Below are 22,585 nucleotides of genomic sequence, written 5' to 3'. Positions count from 1 at the left end.
CACCTTTAACCACTGATCCATCTCCCCAGCCCCTCAAATTTAGTTAGTTAGTTAGTTTGTTTTGGCTTTTTCAGGTAGGGTCTTACTCTAGACACCTTGTGCATCTGGCTTTACATGCGTACTGGGCAATTGAGCTTGAATTCTTTTGCCTTTGGCGGCAAATGCCTTAACCACTAAGCCACCTCTGAAGCCCAAGCAAATGTTTTTTATTTTATTTCTTTAATTTATTTGATAGCAACAGAGAAAGAGGCAGATAGATAGAAAATGGGGCTGGAGGAATGGCTTAGTGATTAAGACATTTGCCTGCAAAGCCAAAGGACCCAGGTTCGATTTCCCAGGATCCACACAAGCCAGATGTACAAGGTGGCGCATGCATCTGGAGTTGTTTGTAGTGAAGAGAGAGAGAATGGGTTGCCAGGGCCTCCAGCAACTGCAAACGAACTCCAGATGCATGCACCACTTTGTGCATATGGTTTATGTGGGTCCTGGGGAATCGAGCCTTGAACCAGGGTCTTTAGGCTTCAAGGGCAAGTGCTTAACTGCTAAGCCACCCCCTCCAACACATAAGTGAATTTTAGTGTGGTTAATTACTTGTGCAAATTAATTCCACTCAAAGGACCAAATACCAGGCACTGTGTTATTTTAGTGTATGTTTGGAAGATGAGTAGAAAATGGCTCTTGTCAAAGTTAACCCAATGACCTAAAATGGAAAGCATGGGGAATTGAAATTTAACTAATCTACATGCATACATAACTTAACAGATAAGTAAACTGGTGCGAAAATAAGACATCAGAATCACAGCAAAAAACAGAAGCATTATGGTCAACCCTACTAAGTTTCCTGGGAGTCAAGATTTAAAAAGGAAATTAGGGGTTGAGGTGATAGTTTGACAGTTAAAGGTACTTGCTTACAAAGCCTGTCTTCCTACCCTGGTTCAATTCCCCAGTCCAAGTGAAACTAGACAGGTGTTCCTTTGCAACAGCAAGAGACCCTGGCATGGGCACACAATCAAAAATTTTTTCTAATGAGCTTGCATTTTTGGAGCCAATTAATTAATTTTATTAATTAATTTATTTATTTGGTTTTTCGAGTTACGGTCTCACTGTAGTCCAGGGAAGTTACTTCTAGTTTTTGAGGTAGGGTTTTGCTCTGTTCCAGGCTGACCTGGAATTCACTATGTTGTCTCAGGGTGTTCTTGAACTCTCAGCGATCCTCCTACATCTGCCTCCCGAGTACTGGGATTAAAGGCATGTGCCACCATGTCCAGCTCGAAGTTACTTTTAAAAAAAATAAAATATTTTTTATTGGCAACTTCCATAATTATAAACAATATCCCATGGTAATTCCCCCTCCCCCCCACTTTCCCCTTTGAAACTCCACTCTCCATCTTATCCCCTCCCCCTCCTCTCAGTCTCTCTTGTATCTTGATGTCATGATCTTTTCCTCCTCTTAGGATGGTCTTGTATAGGTAGTGTTAGGCACTGTGAGGTCATGGATATCTAGGCCATTTTGTGTCTGGAGGGAGCACTTTGTAAGGAGTCCTACCCTTCCTTTGCCTCTTACATTCTTTCCACCACCTCTTCCACAATGGACCCTGAGCCATGGCTTGTGTGATTGAGATATTTCAGTGCTGAATACTTTTCTGTTACTCGAAGTTACCTTCTTTGAAGAGGGAAATTATACTATATTCAATATCAAAATGTGAAAAACTAAATGAGGGCTTATCAATTCTCTCATTCTAAGGACCCAGGTTCAATTCCCCAGTACCGATATAAGCCAGATGCACAAGTGGTCACATGCACCTAGAGTTCATTTGCAGACAGAATCCTTAACCATTGAGCCATCTCTCCAGACCCTGTTTTAATTCTTAGTCATCATAGTGACTATCTTTTGGGCCTGGATACTCCTGAGTGTTGTAATAAGAAATGTGCCTCCAGAAGTGTTTTCTCTGAGCTGGTGGTGTGACCTGTGTTGAGTTTGCTAAGCAGAAGTATTTATTCATTTGACTTTCCTTACTCGAAGTGGTGACATTCATGAGGGCAGACTTCTATCTTGTTTCTGGCCAGTGCTATGCCCCAACTACTATGCAAGGATTATTGTAGCTTGGGGTTTCTTTTTCATTTCTTATTCTTTCTTTTAAAGTTTTTATATACTTACTTTATTTTAGATATTTTTATTTATTTATTTGAGAGAGATACGAAAATAGGCAGGTAGAGAGTGAGAGCAAGAGAATAGGTGCGCCAGGGTCTCCAGCCTCTGCAAACAAACTCCAGATGCATGCGTCCCCTTGTGCATCTGGCTTACGTGGGTCCTGGGGAGTCGAAGCTGGGTCCTTTGGCTTTGAAGGCAAGTCCCTTAACTGCTAAGCCATCTCTCCAGCCCTATTTATTTATTAGAGACCCAGAGAGAGTGAAAATGGACCTGCCAGTGCCTCTAGCCACAGCAAATGAACTTCAGATGCACGTGCCACCATGTGCATCTCACTTACGTGGGGCCTGGAGGTGCGAACCAAGGTCCTTAGGCTTTGCAGGTATGCGCCGTAACCACTAAGTCATCTCTCCAGCCCAGGATTTTTTTTTCACTTTAATCTTGTATTTGTAATTTACTTTTTTTCTGAACAGTTAAAGAAAAAAAAAAAAGCACACTCTATGACCATGATCTTAGGTCGTGAACATATTGATACATTGACGACACATCACTGTAACATAGCCCCAAAACCAAAGCAGTTAGCATGGAGTCTAAAGAACAAAGAGCCAAACCAGCCAGGGCTCCCGGGAAGCTCGCGGTTGTTGCCAGCCCCGCCCCATAGCTGGAGTCCACTGCACATCCCTCCAGTGAGTCGCCAGAGCCCTCAGGATCACTGTTTTGGCAAGGTGTTAGTCAGCCCGGGATTTTTAAAATTATTTATTTTTTAGAGAGCGTGGGAAAATTGTTGTGCCAGGACCTCAGCAAATACAATTGAACTCCATCCAGACTCTTGTGCCGCCTAGTGAACATGTACACCCTTGTGCTTGTCTCACTTGTAGGTCTGGCTTTCTTGGGATCTGCAAAGTTGAACATGGGTCCTTAGGATTCACAGGCTAAGTGCCTTAACTGCTAAGCCATCTCAAGCCCTAGCTTGGGATTTCTTTTTGTGAATTTGAGACTTGGCCTCTGCAGTGGCTATTATACTGCCAAGTTCATAAATTGATATTTGAAAGTGGAGCTTTTGGGATGTGATGTAGGTCTGGGGGTAGAATGCTAATGAATGGAATCAAATCCCTTATTATTATTTTTTTTTTAAAAAAAGACTCCCAAGTACCCAAGTCCTGTCAGGATGCAGAGTAAGAGCCTTTGAAGAAAGAAATGGAGAAGCCACCTAGCTTGTGGTAACTTTGTGTTATCTACCTTGGACTAAGACAGAAATTTATCAAGGGTAGCTGTGTGACTCTAAACTTTGCTGCTTATTCTTTGAGAACAGTGTTTCATGTGTCCTATGCAGCCCTCCAACTCACTATGTAGCTGAAAGTGACCTTGAACTTGACCCCTCTTTTCCACCTTCCAAATGTGGGAATTATAAATGTGAGCCGCCAGACCTGGTTTATGCAGTACTTGGAATTGAACTCAAGGCTTTGTGCATGCTAGGCAATCACTGTTTATCACCTGAACTACATCCCAGCCTTTTGCTGTTATTATTTCAGGTGTGTGTGTTTGTGTATAAATGGTAGGCAGTACTGTAGACGTTGCCCCACACAATATACTTATTAGAATTTTGGAAAAAATTGGGGAGCTAGAGAGATGGATCAGCAGTTAAGGCACTTGCTTGCAAAGCCTAACGGCATGGGTACAATTCCTCAGGATCTACAAAAAGCCAGATGCACAAAGTGGTGCATGCATCTGGAGTTTGTTTGCAATGGCAAGTGGTCCTTGCACACCCAAATTCTACCTTTGTGTCACACAAATAAGCAAATAAATAGAAGTGAAGAACTTTTAAAAAATCAATTTATTTGAAGCCAGGTGTGGTGGCACACGCCTTTAATCCCAGTACTAAGGAGGCAGAGGTAGGAGGATTGCCAAGAGTTCGAGGCCACCCTGAGACTACATAGTGAATCCCAGGTCCACCTGGGCTAGAGTGAGACCCTACCTCAAAAAACAAAAGCAAAAAAATTAATTTATTTGAATGTAAAAATATACATGTGTATGTATATATGAGCACACCAGAGTCTGTCTCTTGCTGCTGTAGATGAATGCCAGACACACATGCCACTTTGTATGTCCAGCTATATGTAGGTGCTTGGGAAATGAACCTGGGCTGGCAGGCTTTCCAAGCAAGCACCTTTAAAGCCTAAGCCATCTATCTCCCCAACCACTCAGTTGAACTTCTATTTCTGAGAGCCAAAAGGAAAGAAAGTGGGGGGAAGGAAAATAGTGCTGCTGCACATGCCTGTGATACCTGTACTGAAGAGACAAGACAGGATATCATGGAGCTTGCTGGCTAACCAGTCTTAACAATCTAAGTGAATTAGCATGTTCTTGTTTCAGTGGGTTGAGGGGTCCTGTCTCAAAACTAGGTGGGGTTGGAGAGATGGCTCAGCCATTAAAGGCTCTTGCCTGGTGGTCTGTGTTCCGTACCCCAGTATCCATATAAAGCAAGACGAGAATCAAATTAGATGAGCTTCCCCAAAGCTGGATGTGGTGCACACCTGCAGTCTTAGCACTGGGAGTCAGAAGCAGGATTTCCATACATTTAGTGCCAACCAGGCTCTGTAGGTTGTGAATAGGGACAAGTAACAAATCTAGTTTCCCTCTCACCACTGTTTGTATACACTTGAAGATTTTGATGTACTAGTTGAGTGAGGGTAAGGGGAGTGTTAGTAGGGAGGGCAGACCTTAGAACAGAAATAAAGTGAAATAATCTGGGGACCTATAGAATCCCCATGGTGGTTTGAATGTGAATATATGTCCACCTATAGCCTGAGGTATTTTGATTGAGTAATTTGAGTGACTAGCAACCCAGCTGGAGGAGGTGTTGCTGCAGGTGTGGGGTGTCTTGGAGTCTCCCTAAAGTGTGAAAAGAGCAGTTAGAGGTGCTAGTTGTTGGTGTCTCTCTGCTTGGATCTATGGAAGTAAACAAGTTTCTTCCACATTAATGGTGTTTTTCCCTGGATCTGTAAGGCTGAAATAAACCCCTTCTGTAACTGCTTCTGGTCAGGTATTTATCTAGCAATGCAAAGGTAACTGCAACATTGCACTGCTGACCAGTCACCATAATTTCCTGTTTTAATATATCTATCTATATAGAAGAATATGCATCGCCACACGGATGATAACCTTCGATGTGTATGCCATGTTCTTTCTCATTCCTAGTAAGTCACCCAATCTTCAAAGTTGAGGACACACAGTCTCTGGGTTCGGCCTCAAAGAGTTCACACTTGTTATTTGCTAGGTAGTTAACCCTAGCCTCTCAATAAAATGTCATCTGCTAGTATAATTTATTTCATGATTGCTAGTGATGATTTACAATGTTTCCTAGAATGAAGAATGAATGGTGGTGTAAACTGAGTGTGGTGGCTCGTGTCTGTAATTATATCTTGGGAGGTAGAAGTGGGAGAATCAGAAGTCTAATAAGGCCAGCCTGAGCTACTAGAGACTCTGTCTCAAAAAGAATAGCGGGAGTGGAGAGAGGCATTTAAAGTGTAAAATTGTTTTATCCTTTGCTTTCCCATGCTAAGATTGAACTTGATAATGACTATTTGAATCTAAAGAATTACATTTTTTTAAGTCTTTTACACACTAGCTTTGCTCTGTTTTCAGAGCTATGCTCAGTGTATATTTTTTTTGGTTGTTTGTTTTTTGTTTTTGTTTTTTCCTTTTCTTTTTTGCTTGTTTGTGGAGGTAGGGTCTTGCTCTAGCTCAGGCTGTCTAGAATTCACTATGTAGTCTTAGGATGGCCTCAAACTAACAGCAGTCTCCCTTCCTCTACCTCAGAAATGCTGGGATTAAAGGCTTGCACCACCATGCCTGACTTGTTTGATTCTGAGTTGTCTTGGTCTTACTATCAGGAAGTAATCTAAAAGCTAAAAGTGATGTAGGAATGTGAGGCTAGAGTGACAGTAGGCCCTTGGAGATGTGGCTGGGCTGGGTTGCTGCATTTTGAAGGGGAACAAGATCAGCGTAGTGGGAGGTAGTTGATGAATGCTTCCTATTCGGTCCTTGTGACTTAACCTTTTAGGAAAACAGGCTGGTGGGATTAAAGGGCATGACCAAGGGAGAATCAAAAACAATACTGGCTGTGTTAAGATGGGACCAGACTAAATAGAATAGAATCCCCAGAACGCCAAATTGAAGGACTTGGACTGAAGGTATAAAAAATGATCAGTAGAATTCTGTGTCTAGGACATAGTAGATTGATTGTATGGAGTCAACATTAATGTATCTATTTTAGTTCAGGCTGCCTTTGAATTCACTATGTAGCCCTGGCTGGCCTTGGAATTTAGTAGCCTCCTGCCTCTGCCACCTAAATTGTTAGGATTGCAGGTGTGTGTTACCTGTGGTTGTGTTCATACTTGTTGGATTTGAGGGATAGTGAGACCTACAAGTAGAGATGTCCTGTGTTCTTTGAGCACCTGTTGAGAGCCAGCATGTATACACTTTGAGGAGGCTCTGCCAATAGTAGTGATCAAAACCTCCCTGTTTTATAATCTAGTGAGAGAGCCAAGAACCACACAGCTATAATTGTCCATGAATTCAGTGGTAAATGCAGAGTGAAGGCCATGAGGTTGGTGGGTGGGCCATGATAACTTGGAGGGAGTGGGAAGACTAGAGGTTCACTACTGAATTACATTACTGGGAAGTCAGAATTTAACCATTGGTGCCTACTTGCTCGAATGTGTGGTGGGTAAAAAGCAGAACTCTGAAAGGAGAAAGAAACGGGTATGACTAGACAGTAGTGACAAGATGCTCATAGGGTAGGGAGTTGTTTTCGAGAGGCCAACTAATGTGGAGCTGTCCGGTTTTGAAGATGTAGGTGACCTAGGAGCAGAGTCAGGAGCTCCAAAGATTGAGGACAAGGAATGAGTGATATAAATAATGAGTTTTAGAAGGTGCTGTTGAAGATAGTTTTTATACTTCTTGAAAGGTACTTACTCAGCTGACATGATCAATCTTATGATGTGTTTCAGATGAAAAAAAAGATATTGACCATGAGACTGTGGTTGAAGAACAGATCATTGGAGAGAACTCGCCTCCTGATTATTCTGAGTATATGACAGGCAAGAAACTTCCTCCTGGAGGGATACCTGGCATTGACCTATCAGACCCTAAGCAACTGGCAGAATTTGCTAGGTAAGTTACAGGAACTTTTCTTTTTATTATAGAAAGTGTTTTAATCATGCTAGCTGTGTTTTTGTGCCCAGGTGACAGTGGTAGTTTATATTCTTTCTTTAGGGATGCTTACAAAAACAAAAGCAGCCAGTTTTATTTTTAGTAATTGTGCTGTTAAATGGAAGTGGCAGCACTTAGATTCTAGCGGACAGAAAGATGAGGAAAAATAATCTTTGATTCCATAACTTGCATTCTTGGGAATTAATAAAATTGCACATAATTTGTTTGGGTGGGTTGTCGTCATGCTGTTCCCTTGCCTTTTTGTCAGGCTTGGGTGTAGTGCACTGAGCTCAGGTGGAGGGTGCTTAAGTCTGTAGAGGCTCCCAGCTAACCTCTAGAAGGGGTTTCACCAGTTCTTACAGCAGTGTCTCATCAGCGTGGCTCCCAAGCCCAGTGGTCAAGATTTGTACCCACTGGACCCTTTATCTTGCCTAAAACAGGCTGGCTTCCTACAAAAACCTGGTACTTTTTGTATTACTTTTTGTCCTGTTAGGCAGTTCTTATAAAGACATTGGTGGAGATCACACAAATAAAAAATTAAAATAAAATGGAATTGATAAAGTGGTCTAGTACAGAAGGGCCTAGTCCTTCACTTGACTGAGGGTGAGAAAGGGGATCCTGGAACAGCCAGAGGAATGGAGGCAAGGGCAGGATCAGAAAGGGAAAAGCAGGTTGGGAGGGAAGGAAGAGGCTGTACATTTGCTGAGGAGAGTGACACATGGAGCTGGCTGGTTTTCCCCCCTGGCCTCCCCTTCCTAGCCCTGATGAGAACTAGAAGGGGATGGTAACATTTGCCTCCTTGACCTTGTCTCCCTACGTGTTAAGTCCCATTGTATTTTCATAGGTTCTTACACCTATTTCTTCTGTGAAATGATAGCTACAGGAAGTATATATGTTATTTCATATATAAGGGTGTATTTGTGTTAATTTATGTCCTGGCTAGCAATGTTAAAAGTTCTATACTTTTGTTAATGACATTTTCCAGTTTTTATTGCTATTATATTTCAAATATATTATATGAATCACGTATTAACCACCCCTCAAAAAAACATTCCACAGCTGAGTGGGGGTGCATGCCTTTAATCTCAGCACTTGGAAGCAGAGGTAGAAGGGGGTCGTTGTGAGTTTGAGGCTGGCCTGGGAGACCCTACCTTTTAAAAAAGAGGGCTGGAGAGATGGCTTAGCAGTTAAGGCATTTACCTGTGAAGCCAAAGGACCCATGTTCGATTACCCAGGACCCACGTAAGCCAGATGCACAAGGGGCACGTGTGTCTGGAGTTTGTTTACAGTGGCTAGAGGCTCTGGCATGCCCATTCTCTCTCTGTTTCTCTTCTCTCTCTTTCTGCTTACAAAAGAAAATAGAAAGAGAGAAACACCCTACAAAATAAAATAAAAATTGAATCTCTAGGGTATAGAATTAACAGTGAAGTTACAGTTATTGGGCAGAATTGAGCCAAGTGAATCTAAGTGTGGAGGAGGAGGGGGCTACTTACTGACTTGGGTCCCAAAGTACCTAGAGTTTTGACACAGTTTCACTTTTGTAGCACAGCTGGCCTGGGATTCAAATTCCTCCTGTCTTGGTCTTCTAAGCCCTAGGTTATAGGTGTGTACCACCATACCTGGTTTGAACCTAGAAATAGGGCTTCAACTCTGTCTCAGATGAGATGGGACAAGCAGGGACCAGCCTGAAAGTTGTCCTCTGACCTCTACATACAGTACACTCATACACAAATGCACATGCATACTCAAAACGTTCTACATAAATTTTAAAAAGAGAGAAAGAAACAGGGTTTCCTCAGTGAGTGAGGCCTGCATGCCAGGACAACATGACACATTGGATAGTACAGAATGGCTTTAATAGTCATACCTGGAAATTAGGGTGCTTAAGGAGAAAGATTGTAGTCAAAATAAGTTTGGAAGCCGATCATGAGCTTTTGGGCAGCCGTTGTAGACTTGAGCATTGATCAGGGAAGATTTTTGTTTCGTTTTGTTTTGTTTTAGGTACTGTCTTACTCTAGCCCAGACTGACCTAGAACTCATTCTGTTGTCCCTGGCTGGCATCAAACTCATTACTCCTACCTCCCAAGGGTTAAGGTTAAAGGCATGTGCCACCACGTCTGGCTCAAGGAAGATTTTTTTTTGGGGGGGGGGGTTGGTCAGAAAGGTACTTTGTAGCCAGAGGTACAGGCTAGAACGATGTAGATGCCCAAAGGTGTGAGGGAAGGCAATAGGTTAAGCTAGCATGGTAGCAGTAAATGTACTAAAATTATAGGACATGGTGGGGGTAAATATTCTTGGCAGAGGTAGGAGGATTACTGTGAGTTCAAGGCCACCTGAGACTACATGGTGAATTTCATATCAAATTGTCTAGAGCTGGACTCTACCGTGAGCCCTTGTCTTGTCCCCATCCTCCACACTTGAGTAAAAAATCTGTTACACACTGCTATTGGAAAATGATGTATCTGCCTCTATCAGTAGTATCTTATAACAATCTTAGTAGAGAGGACCACCCCCACACACATACACGGGGATGTAGGTACTACATTATGACATTCCAAAACACAGTGGATAAGGAATTTAAAATATTCCAGTGAGGAAGACCATCTTCCAGAAGAATGGTACACCTTGATGTAATGATTTCCGTAGATGACTTAAAAAAATATAGTACCAGGTATGGTGGCTCACATCTGTAAAACCAGGACGAGGTAGGAGGATTGCTGTGAGTTCAAGGCTAGCCTGACATACAGAGTCAGTTCTGGGTTAGCTTGGGCTAAAAGTAGAAAGAAAAAAAGGAAGGAAGGAGGGGGGAGGGAGGAAGGAAGGAAATAATGCAGCAGTACAGCACTGTTTAGAGGAGCATTTATTGTTAAACACAGAAGATTTTTTATATATTATGCTTGGTTTTTGAGGCAGGGTCTCACTTCTGGCAAAGGAGCTCACTTGGTAGTCCATGCAGTCCATGCTAGACTCAAAATGACCCTTCTGCTTCAGCTTCTCTAGTACTGGGGTTAAAGGCGTGAGCCACCATGCACAGCTGTGTGTTTTTTTTTTTTTAAAGAGAAATAGAGAATTGGTATACCAGGGCCTCAGTCATTGCAGTTGAACTCTCCAGATGCTTGTGCCACGTAGTGGGCATGTGTAACCTTGCGCTTGCTTGCCTCACCTTCGTGTATCTGGTTTACGTGGGATCTGGAGACAGATCAAACATGGGTCTTTATTCGCAGGCAAACACCTTAACCACTTAACCATCTCTCCAGCCCCCAGCTATGTATTTAACTTACTTATTAGAGAATGGGCATGCCATGGATTTTTGCCTGAGCAAATAAGCTCCAGACTCAAGTACCACATTATGCATCTGGGTTTATATGCGTGCTTGGGAATCAAACCGAGACCATTAAGCTTTGCAAGCAAGCATTTTAACTGCTGAACTATCTCCCCAGACCCCAAATTTATTTGTGAGCAGAGAGAGACAAACAGAAAGAAGGAGCAGACAGGGTCGTTAGCCACTGCAGATGAACTCCAGGTGTATGTACCACTTTAGACATCTGGCTTTATGTGGGTGCTTGGTAATGGAACCTGGGTTTTTAGGTACTGGGGCCCAAATACCTTAACTGCTCAGCCATCTCTTCAGCCCCTCTTTTTTTTTTTTAAATTTTTTTATTTTTCAAGGTAGGGTTTCACTCTAGCTCAGGCTAGCCTGGAATTCATTCTGTATTCTCAGAATGACCTTGAACTCGTGGCAATCCTCCTACCTCTGCCTCCCAAGTGCTGGGATTAAAGGTATGTGCCACCATGCCCATGCCTTAATATTTTTTTTAAAAAGAAACTTATTTTTAGAGAGAATTGGGAGTGTCAGGGCCTCAGCTGCTGCAATTGAAGTCCAGATGATTGCTGCCACATTTTTTTTTTTAAAATTTTGGGGGTAGGCTTTCCAACAGAGTTTTGCTCTAGCTCAGGCGGACCTGGAATTCACTGTGTAGTCTCAAGGTGGCCTTGAACTCAGGGTGATTCTCCTACCTCTGCCTCCCAAGTGCTGGGATTAAAGGCCTGTGCCACCATGCTGAGTTTTTTTTTTTTTTTTTTTTAACGATACTTTGGATGGAACCCAAATCCTCGTTCATATGATGCTAGCTAAGCTGCAACCCAGCCCATAAGCATAAATTCTTGGGGCTGGAAATGGTAGTACACATCTATAATCTCATCACTTAAATTTGAGGTCAGAAAGGACGATGAAGCAAAAACCTGTCCAAAGAGGGAAGGAAGAAAGGGCAGAATTTTTGGTCCAGCAAAGCAAGACAAGTATAGAAACCCATGGGATCAGTTTCATATTTATTTTACCCTCTTCCTGGAAGGTTACTGGAGGATGCAGCCAACCAACAAGGTGAAGGTGAGCATCAGAAAGACAACTTGCTGGTCACAAATTAGGACAGTGGTGAAGCAGGCTGGATGACAGAAGTTTAGAACAGGAACTTAGCAGGCAAGAATTTTCTCAGAAAAAGTTACTTTCATTCAGTAGTGGGTAAAATGAGTAAGATCTTGGTAGCATTTTAAAGAATCTCCTAGTGGGGAGGAGGGAATGGCAGGGAGAGAAAAATTAGTAACTCCCTGGAAAGGGTTGAGGAGTGGCTAAGGGATGCTATGGCCAAAAATGGAGAGATGATTTTCACAATATTTGAAAGAAGCATGCATATAGGACTTGACTCTAGGAAGTCTTCTCCTTGTACTTGAGGCTGCTGTCTTGGACTTGTAGAGCCAAAGATACTATGGTATATACTGTGAGCAGCATTTGTGTAATCATACTGTATTTATAAATAGTCTATTTTCTTTTATAATTGGCCATTCTGTGTTAGAATAGGATATCATCTTGCTAGTGTGTAAAAATAAAACCTTGGAACCAAGCTGGGTTGTGGATTTGGACTCAACCCCATCTTTCATTGTTTCTCTGAAGACTGTGTTAAAGACCAGAGTTCTTTTAACAGTGGAGGTAGATAGAAATATTTGAGCCTAAGTGCCCCCTCCCTTTTTAAGGTCTCCACATTTTGAGAATGTACTTTACAGGGGAGTAGGATTTTCTGGGGGCTTCAGACTGGCGACTGTAGAGAAGAGGCACCAAGTTTCAAGTGTGTGCGTGTGTGTGTGTGTGTGTGTGTGTGCGCGCGCGCGCGCGCATGCACATGCGAGAGTGGGAAAGGGGGAATGGGGATGAATATTGGCTTGACAGGGCCTTCAGCTACTGTAATTGAACTCCAGACACGTGCGTCACCTTGTGCATCTGCCTTACATGGGGTCTGAGGAGTTGAACACGGGTCCCTTAGGCTTTGCAGGCAAGCACCTTAACCTCTAAGCCATCTCTCCAGCCCTATTTTATGTATTTTTTACAACTTTTATGCCCTCCCTCTGCTGAGGCAGGAGCCGTGTGTGTGTGTGTGTGTGTGTGTGTGTGTGTGTGTGTGTGTCTTAAATTTTTGAGGTAGGGTCTCATTCTAGCCAGGCTGACCTGGAACTCACAGTGATTCTGGCTTGCCTGACATTCATGGTGATTCTCCTACTTCAGCCTCCTGAGTGCTGGGATTAATGGTTTGCACAGCCACAATCTCAGGAGCCAGGTTTTGAGCCCTGTGTTCTTAGCTGCAAAAGGGCTGTTTTGGGTTGACTGGGCATTACTGGTCTTGAAACTAACTAAAGAATGATTCAGGCTCCTGCCACACTTCACCTAGACTTACTCAAGTGGGCAGGTAGAAATAAATGATACTCATATCTGAAATTCACAGCCTTCAGAACCTTGGGTTTTGTCTTCAGTTCCATGTCACTGCATAGAGTGGGTGTGATGGCACATGCCTGTAATCCCAGCAGGCAGATGGAAATAGGAGGGTCAGAAGTTAAAAGTCATCCTTAGGTACATAGTTAGTTTGAGGGCAGCCCAGGATACATGAGACCTTGTCAGCAGAGACAGAATTAGTCATTTAGTTGTTACTCATGGGGACCGGTCTTTATTTTTTCCTGAAATACTTGTTTAGTAAGTATATGAAAGTATAGTTAAGAGAATGGCATGGTGGCAAACGTCTTTAATCCCAGCACTCCGGGAGGCAGAGGTAGGAGGATCTCTAAGTTCAAGGACACACTGAGACTACATAGTGAATTCCAAGTCATCCTGGGCTAGAGTGAGATTCTACCTCAGAAAACCGAGAGAGAGAAAAGGGTCTAGCAAGTTTTCTAATTAAATAGTTCTTTTGTATATTTCATTGAAGTTAAGCACTTTGGAAGCTGGAAGTAGTAGTACACTCCTGTAATCAGCACTTGGTAGACAGAGACAAGAGGGTTGAAAACTTGAGGCCAGCCTGAGTTCCATAGTGAGTCCCTGGTACTTGCAGAGTATGGCTAAGTCACATAGACTGTTGTTGTAGCCCAGGGCTTGAATGGTGCTAGTCTAAGCTTGTTCTATAGGGGAAAAGTCTTATTCTCATTAGAATCACCGTTGTAAGACATAGTGTCAGCTAAATTGTTGTAGGAAGTCCCTGTGAGTATGGGTTCTGGAGTCTAGTGGTCCTTCCACGTGTATTAAGATGAGATACTATTCATCTAGCTGTCGTGTTGCAGAGGAGCTTGGTGCCCCCCCCCCCTTAATTTAAGCAACTTTTTTTGATTTTTTTTTTTTTTTTCATTCAGGGTCTCTAGCTCAGGCTGACCTGGAGTTCACTATGTAGTCTCAGGATGGCCTCGAACTCATGGCAATCCTCCTACCTCTGCCTCCCAAGTGCTGAGATTAAAGACGTGCCACCATGCCTGGCTCTAAGCAATATTTTTTAAAATTAGATACGGACATATTTTGTATGGAAACAACACATGTTGGTATCATCCGTTCCCTCCTCCCTGCCCCTTTTTTGAAGAGGCTTTCCTCATTGGGGATGCATGTCAACCCCATCGGGATTGTGGGTCATGCATTATTGGGGAGGCAATGTCTCTGCAAAGTGTCCCAACTTGCGGCTCTAACAATCTTTCCGCCCCTTCTACCACAAAATTCCCAGAGCCATGCTGGGAGCACTTTGTCTACTTCAGTGGTAGGCACTTAGGAGCCTCTGGATCTCTGGTTTGGTAGGTATTGTGTGCCCTTGCGTCTCCCATTTTTATCATACTTATTAGCACAGAAAACTGCTAAGAGGTGCCTTTCTTTCTGCTTGGGCCATTCTTGCCTCAGGATCCTTAAACTGAAAAGGTAGTTAAAGTAGTTGGATTGTTAAGCACAAATAGCACAATATTGTTAAGGAATGAGCACGTTTTTGTTGGCCATGGAAATTAAATGCCTGTAATTCCCACCAGTTGGGAGACTGATAAATGAGGTTGATAGGTTCCAAGCCAGGCTGGGTTCCCTGTCTCAAAAACCAAATAAAAATAAATTTAGTTTTATCTAGACCTATGCTATACATGGGCAATGGTAATAAATAATAGATGTCACTTCCCACGTGCCTAATGTGAATTATTTTTTTAAACCTCACAGCTCTAAAATAGGGAACATTATCTCTGTATACAGAGAGAGAAAGTGAGGTGAGAATTTCACTCATTTGTTCAAGGTCATAAAGCTGGTAGGAAGCAACCCAAAGTCACACATCTATCCTGTCTTGTTGGCGATGCCTGTGCTGTTGTCCTCATTGTTTCTGGGCCTGTAAAGATCCCAGTTAATGAATGAAAAGCTCAAGTCTAGGGCTGGACAGATGGCTCAGTAGTTAAAGGCACTTGCATGCAAATCCTGCTGGCCTGGGTTCAATACCCCAGGACCCATGTAAAGCCAGATACGTAAAGTAGCACATGCATCTGGAGGCCCTGGCATTCCCTTCATCCATCCCTGTCTTCTTCCCTCCCTCTGTCCTCATGAATCAAAAATATTTAAGCCAGGCGTGGTGGCGCACGCCTTTAATCCCAGCACTCGGGAAGCAGAGGTAGGAGGATTGCCGTGAGTTGGAGGCCACCCTGCCACCCTGAGACTCTGTAGTGAATTCCAGGTCTGCCTGGGCTAAAGTGAGGCCCTACCTCAAAAAACCAAAAAATATATATATATTTAAAAAGAAAAAAATAACTTCAAGTCTAGTTACTTAAGGGTCCTGAAAACATTCTAAGCTGTATATGAGTTTTAGTCTTGATGGCAACATACTGAATCTAAAAGTTTTTTTTTTTGTTGTTTTTTGTTTTGTTTTGTTTTGTTTTGAGGTAGGATCACTCTAGCCCAGGCTGTCTGTCTCTGGATTCACTTGTTCTCCCAGGTTGGCTCAACCTCACGATGATCCTCTTACCTCTGCCTCACTGGTGCTGGGATTAAAAGCGTGCGCCAATCACACCTAGCTACTAGCAAACATTTTTGGAAATAAAACCGCTCCACTGACCATGTTAGTGCCCACCTGTCAGCATCACTCAGCAGATATATCACAAGCTCAAGCCCAGTCTGGGGTATATAGTGGGGGTCTTGTTTCCAAAAACAGCACCCCCCCCAAAAAAAAAGACAACAAAAGGATACTGGCTAGATGGCACATGAGACTAGTTTTCTTTGTGTGTGTTGGGGGGGGCGCGTGCCAAGGGTCTCTTGCCACTGTAGACAGAACACCAGATGCTTTCAGCACTTTTTGTGTTGGGCTAGATGGGGAATTGAATCCCACACCAGCCTGCTTTACAAACAAGCACCTTTAACCACTGGGCTATCTCAGCAGCTCCAGGTTTCTTTACTTTTGTGCAAACATGAGCAAGATCTTCATTAAATAATGTTTCTCAAGATATAGGTATGATATATTTTTTAAATATTTATTTGCGAGCAATTAGAGAGAGGGAGAATGTCCATTCCAGGGCGCTTCTAGCTGAAGTTATGTACCATATCATTACTTGTGATAATCACAATCATGTAACCATTGCCAGAGTTTACCCAAATTATTGTGGAATCCTCAGTGAAGAAGCATTTTTTTTTAACTGTTAAGAAACCATTGGTTTAGGTGTTTATTAAATATGAGCTATTAAGGGGAAGGGGCATGAGATAGTAGAGCTTAGAGGTATTTTGGGGGGTGGGAGTTGGCCTTTTTCAAGGTAGGGTCTCACTGTGCCCAGGCTGGCCTGGAACTCACAGCGACCATCCTACTTCTGCTTCCTAGGTGCTGGGAATAAAGATGTATGTTTTTTAAAACAATTTTAAGATGTTTTTAAAATCTATTTCAGAGGTTTCAATATTTCTTTTAGTCTTTCTAGGAAATCTTGCCCTCCATCATACACAGATTTGTAGGAAATATTTGGGGAGGATATTTTTATTAAAAAACAAGGTGTTGGTAAAAGTAGCAGGTGGTTTAGTTGCAAATCAGCAAGCTGTCCAGACAGTAACTTCACGCACAGGCTTTCCCAGCTATGCCCACATTACAAGGATTTTTGTCTCACATGTGAACTCCCAAGGCCCAATTGGAAGCACGGAAATCTCTCATTTAGAATTAACTCTTCTGGCTGTGGGAAGATGGTCAACAGTTACGGTACCTAATTGCAAATAAATCCTCTCGAGCTGTGTATGACGAGGCATGCCTTGTAATCCCAGCATTCCAGGAGGCTGACCAGGAAGATCAAGAGTTTGAGGCCAGCCTGAGCTACACACCTGCCTCAAAAAAAAAAAAAAAAAAAAGTAAAATAACTTCTCTAAAATCTGGTCTTTCTCCATGAGTGCTTAAAATAATACTAAAATCAGACTGTATGAGTATATGTGGAATTCCACCTGTGCTCTAGTCCCTCAGAGTAGCCAGTGTTCATTTCATAGTATACAGCTTTTTAAAAAACTTATGACTGCTGGGCATGGTGGCACATGCCTTGAATCCCGGCACTAAGGAGGCAGAGGTAGGAGAACTGCCATGAGTTTGAGGCCACCCTGAGACTACATAGTGAATTCCAGGTCAGACTGGGTGTGGTGTGCCACGCCTTAAATCCCAGCACTCAGAGGAGTATTGCTAGGAGTTCAAAGCCACCCTGAGACTACATAGTGAATTCTAGGTCGGCCTATGCTAGAAGAAGACCCTCCCTCTAAAAAAGAAAACATTAAAAATCTTTTGAGTAAAAATCCATTTAAAAAGACAACACGCACATTTTGAAAATTATGTGTCTTAAAGATCATTTGTATGACTATGAAGTAGACACATTTTTTTTTTCTCTTTTTTGGTTTTTCAAGGTAGGGTCTCACTCTGGCCCAGGCTGACCTGAAATTCACTCTGTAGTCTCAGGGTGGCCTCGAACTCACGGCGATCCTCCTGCCTCGGCCTCCCAAGTACTGGGATTAAAGGCATGTGCCACCACAACCAGCTCTTTTTTGATATGTTTTTGAAGTAGTTTTATAGGTATATTTTTAAGACTCCCATGCCTGATCACTTTTTATAAGCTTCCTTTATCATGGCAACAGCTACTTTTGGGTACTTTGCTCTGCCTCCTGCTGAAAGTCTCCAGTTGGTCTGGATGGTTGATCTTTGTACTTTTTAAGGGAGAGCAGGTGCTTGAATCACAGGATAGTTGTGCCATTCTAAGCCATACTAGCTCACCTGCTGTAGACCACAGGCAGCAACTTAACCTTCCTGAGCACCAGCACCCTTACTGGAAAGTTGAGAGTTCGTACAGTATGAGCGGTTCACCCTGTTGTCTTTTGTGGAAAGGTAGCACCATGAATTTAGTTATGGTACCAATAAGGAGAACATTTTCAGGGACTATTTGAATTATTCCAGTTGAGTGTGCCCACTCCTACAAATCTCTCTCTTTCTCTTTCTCTTTCTCTCTTTTTTTGTTTTTTAAATAAGAATGAAGCCAAGAAAAATAAAAGAAGATGATGCTCCAAGAACAATAGCTTGCCCTCATAAAGTAAGTAATGCTAGGGGGAAAGTGTTCATTAGCTGCTGATGAAGTCCTAGAGAGCCTATGGAGAGATGAGCACTTTTTTTCCACTTTCATGATTGAAATAAAGCGAGGAACTAGAATCTTTGGTTTCTAAATACAACAGACTAATTTTTATTGTTTAGTAAAGAACTCAAATTAAGTGGGGCTATTATGGGGGGGAATGTTTTAAATTACTATATATTGACTACTGTGTTAGGACTGTATTTCGTTTTGAATCCTTAACAAGTCTAGCTGAAGACCTTGGGTTGTACATCCCTTTGGGTCTTTATGAGAACTTTGGCTTGCCGGAATTGGAAATGATGTTTGAATGTTGCTAGATTAAGCCAAATAAACTTCTTTATTTCCTTCACAATTTTCTTTTTACGCTATTAATTGTGCTACTAGAAGTATACTTAATTGTTTTCAAATGTAGTTGGTCTTCAAAATGAAAGGATAACCTGGAAAGTACTTTGTGTATTGGTTGGATTTGTTTTCAAACTGAAGTGGACGTAAAACTTAACAGAACAAATACACCAGGTATGGTGACTCACATCTTCAATCCCAGCACTGGGGAAGCTGAGGTAGGAGCTGTGAGTTCCAGGCCAGCCTGGGCTTGAGTGAGACCTCTCCTTTCCTCCTCCACCTAAAAAAATGCAGGTGCAGGGAAACCCAAGTGAGAAATTGTGAATAAAGAATTACTGGAAAAGTTGAAATTGGAGAATAATAAATGTAGTTTCATGGAATTGCCCCCCAAAAGACCATCTACTCCTACTAAATTCTTGTGTTCTTTTTAAGTGCTCTTAATGTGGAGGTTTTGAAATTTAATGATTCTTACTGGAACCAAACATAAGTAAGCATTTGAAAACAGTTATGCCTTAAGTGCCCATCTCTTTAGCTTCCTCTCTGCACTTCTTTTCAATTGTTTTTTTTTTTTTTTTAATTCCATTTTCTAAATGGAAACACTGAGCCTAGAGGTCAAGCTGAAAAAAACTGGCTTTCCCCTCCCTTTTGCCTGTTATACTGTCTAGTGGTGACCTGTGCTGTCCTTCTGTCATGCTCTCACCATTTCCCCACTCACTCCATCATGGGCAACAACTGCAGAAGAAATTGTTGAGGGCATGCTGCTCTCAGGCACCACACATCCATCTGCCTCCCCTGCACTGGTATCGCTTTGCCTGCCTCCTCCTTTTCCCAGTGTCTCACCAAATAAATTTCTTCTGTAGTTGCCATTCCTTGGAGACCCTCTTGCTTCTTTCTCTGTCAAGAAGGGGAAAGAGGCAAAGAGAGAAGAGGGAACAGTAGGCGATGGAGAATGACAGCCCATTGTTGCAGCACAGACTATGGGGCCCACCAAAGGTAGTGGTGGACTACCGTCATTTCAACTCCGTTTATTTCTCAGTGCTTCTGTTACTTCATCGGGGGGACTCAGCTGGGTGAAGCGAGGCAGCTGTGGTATAGCTGGAAGCCGGGGCCCTGGGTTCTACTCCCAGCTTGACTACTACTAGTAGGGTGACCTTGGGCAAGTCTACTTCAAGACATCTCTAAGCCTCAGTTTCCTCATCTGTAAAGCATGGGTTTGCAGTAAATAATGACTGCTTCTCAGCTGTTTTTTTGTCTTAATAGTTTAATGTTCTGTAAAGCTAATTAGTGAAGTAAAATGGGGGCTGGGGAGGTTGTTCTCTTCTGTCAGTAAAGGCTGTTAAGTGGTTGGTTCCTTTCTCACAGTGCGAACTACTAAGCCTCTTTCTCTGTTTTAAGGGCTGCACAAAGATGTTCAGGGATAACTCTGCTATGAGAAAACATCTGCACACCCACGGTCCCAGGGTCCACGTCTGTGCAGAATGTGGCAAAGCGTTTGTTGAGAGCTCAAAGCTAAAACGACATCAGCTGGTTCATACTGGAGAGAAGCCCTTTCAGGTAGAGCCAGTTCCACCTCCCCTCCACATTGCTAGACACATTACAAGCTAGGCATGCTGGGTAGGGTGGTGATGTTGCAGGAGGGCACAGCCAGGTCCCAAGGGTCTTACTGTCACTCCTAAAATGTTGCTGTATAGGTAATACTGTCATGTGGTTAGAAGTGAACAAACAATGCGCTAGTAAGCCTGTAGCGTGGTTCTTTTTGATAGTTGTCTCCAGAAAAAAACACCATTTGTATTGTACTCAGATACCTACAGAAGTTCTACAGCTGTAACCTGACATTTGGGACAATTCTTCCTATTTTACCAAGTGTTTCTTTAGGCTCTATCTCTACAATTAATGAAAACCAGCAATGGGCCTGTCCATAGTGTAAGAGGTCCTTGCCCACTAATTCTAGAATGTATCCAGTTATTCCAGGGCAGGAAGGAAACCTATTTAATAAAAAGTAGTTTTCCGCTAAAGCAGTAAACCTCTGACTCCTGGTGTCTGGCCACAGTTGCTGAGTGGGTTGATGTTTGGTCTTTCCTTAACAGTGCACATTCGAAGGCTGCGGGAAACGCTTTTCACTGGACTTCAATTTGCGCACGCATGTGCGGATCCATACTGGAGACAGGCCCTATGTGTGCCCTTTCGATGGTTGTAATAAGAAGTTTGCTCAGTCAACTAACCTGAAATCTCACATCTTAACACATGCTAAAGCCAAAAACAACCAGTGAAAAGAAGAGAGAAGACCCTTCTCTACCACAGGAAGCGTCTTCCAGGAGTGTGATTGGAAATAAATATGCCTCTCCTTTGTATATTATTTCTAGGAAGAATTTTAAAAATGAATCCTGCACACCTAAGGGACATGTTTTGATAAAGTAGTAAAAATTTAAAAACAAACTTTAAGATGACATTGCTAAGATGCTCTATCTTGCTCTGTAATCTCGTTTCAAAAACAAGGTGTTTTTGTAAAGTGTGGTCCCAACAGGAGGACAATTCATGAACTTCGCATCAAAAGACAATTCTTTATACAACAGTGCTAAAAATGGGACTTCTTTTCACATTCTTATAAATATGAAGCTCACCTGTTGCTTACAATTTTTTTAATTTTGTATTTTCCAAGTGTGCATATTGTACACTTTTTGGGGATATGCTTAGTAATGCTATGTGTGATTTTTCTGGAGGTTGATAACTTTGCTTGCGGTAGATTTTCTTTAAAAGAATGGGCAGTTACATGCATACTTCAAAAGTATTTTCCTGTACAAAAAAAAGTTATATAGGTTTTGTTTGCTATCTTAATTTTGGTTGTATTCTTTGATGTTAACACATTTTGTATAATTGTATCGTATAGCTGTATTGAATCATGTAGTATCAAATATTAGATGTGATTTAATAGTGTTAATCAATTTAAATCCATTTTAGTCACCTTTTTTTTTTCCAAAAAATACTGCCAGATGCTGATGTTCAGTGTAATTTCTTTGCCTGTTCAGTTACAGAAAGTGGTGCTCAGTTGTAGAATGTATTGTACCTTTTAACACCTGATGTGTACATCCCATGTAACAGAAAGGGCAACAATAAAATAGCAATCCTAAAGAAAGAATATGGCAGAAAAAGATTTGTAAGCACAGTCTTTATTTTCTTTTGTTGTCCAGAATACTTATAATTCTTGAGCCTCCCAGAAATTGGAAGCTAAATAAAGCAACTCAAGTTTCCTTTATTTTGCACTCAGTTACAGTGACTTGGGATTAAAACGATGCATGGACATTTTACTTCCTCCACGTCCTGAATTCTGAAAGAGTAGGTAACAGCACCTTGAGTTAAGGAACTACCTCAGAGTATTCCCAACTGGCCTTCTGGTGATGGGATTGCATTAGGGCATCCTGGTGCGTGTGGAAGTGAGCATTTGCAAGGGGCCTGACACCTTCTGAAGTTAAGGCGCTGTTGGTAGTAGGTGCACACTAAAAAAGGACCAGGCCTTTCTTCCCACCCCCAGGCTGCATTTAAGGGCAGTGGCTCCTTGGCTCAGCCAACAGGAAACACAATTGTTGGTTCTTTGGTTTGAGAGCCTTTGCTCCTTCATCTAGTAGAGTCCTTACTAAATGCTAGTGGATGTGGCAATTGAGCACCAGTAGCTTAGGTTCATGCTTGTAAACAGACACTTATGCGCAGATTGGCAAGGTGATTGGTTAGCTTATTAGAAAATTGTACTCAGTGAGTACTTCTCATGTTGTGACCTTAAATGTATGACTATAATTTTTGACTTTTACTTAGGATCAAATACCAGACTTGTTAAATATTTTATAAACTGCCATGATAAATCAAAATTTCATTTATTCAAAATGCAAACATTCTGTGTCTTTCTATGCTAATGCTTGACTGCAAGGTAAATGACAAACTAGCTAATACCAGATTTATTTACAAAATGGCTAGGACACCATCCGGTCAAACATGTAG

The 22,585-nt window shown here is 42.2% G+C and overlaps 1 protein-coding gene across 1 annotated transcript in view; it reads left to right on the top strand.

Annotated features, from left to right (window-relative positions):
* Yy1 (YY1 transcription factor) overlaps window positions 1-21,848 on the top strand; it is a 30,887-nt gene extending 9,039 nt beyond the window's left edge. The window contains exons 2-5 of the mRNA XM_012950405.2: window positions 7,162-7,324; window positions 18,157-18,217; window positions 19,991-20,149; window positions 20,683-21,848. Coding sequence (XP_012805859.2) covers window positions 7,162-7,324; window positions 18,157-18,217; window positions 19,991-20,149; window positions 20,683-20,865 — 566 coding nt within the window. The 3' untranslated portion in view covers window positions 20,866-21,848. The remainder of the gene's footprint in view (window positions 1-7,161; window positions 7,325-18,156; window positions 18,218-19,990; window positions 20,150-20,682) is intronic.
* The last annotated feature ends 737 nt before the right edge of the window (window positions 21,849-22,585 follow it).

Source organism: Jaculus jaculus, chromosome 7, assembly GCF_020740685.1.
Source record: "Jaculus jaculus isolate mJacJac1 chromosome 7, mJacJac1.mat.Y.cur, whole genome shotgun sequence".
In the NCBI taxonomy this organism is placed as follows: Eukaryota; Metazoa; Chordata; class Mammalia; order Rodentia; family Dipodidae; genus Jaculus; species Jaculus jaculus.
Note: the sequence above shows the minus strand (reverse complement) of the source record. Positions and strands in the feature narration are given on the sequence as shown.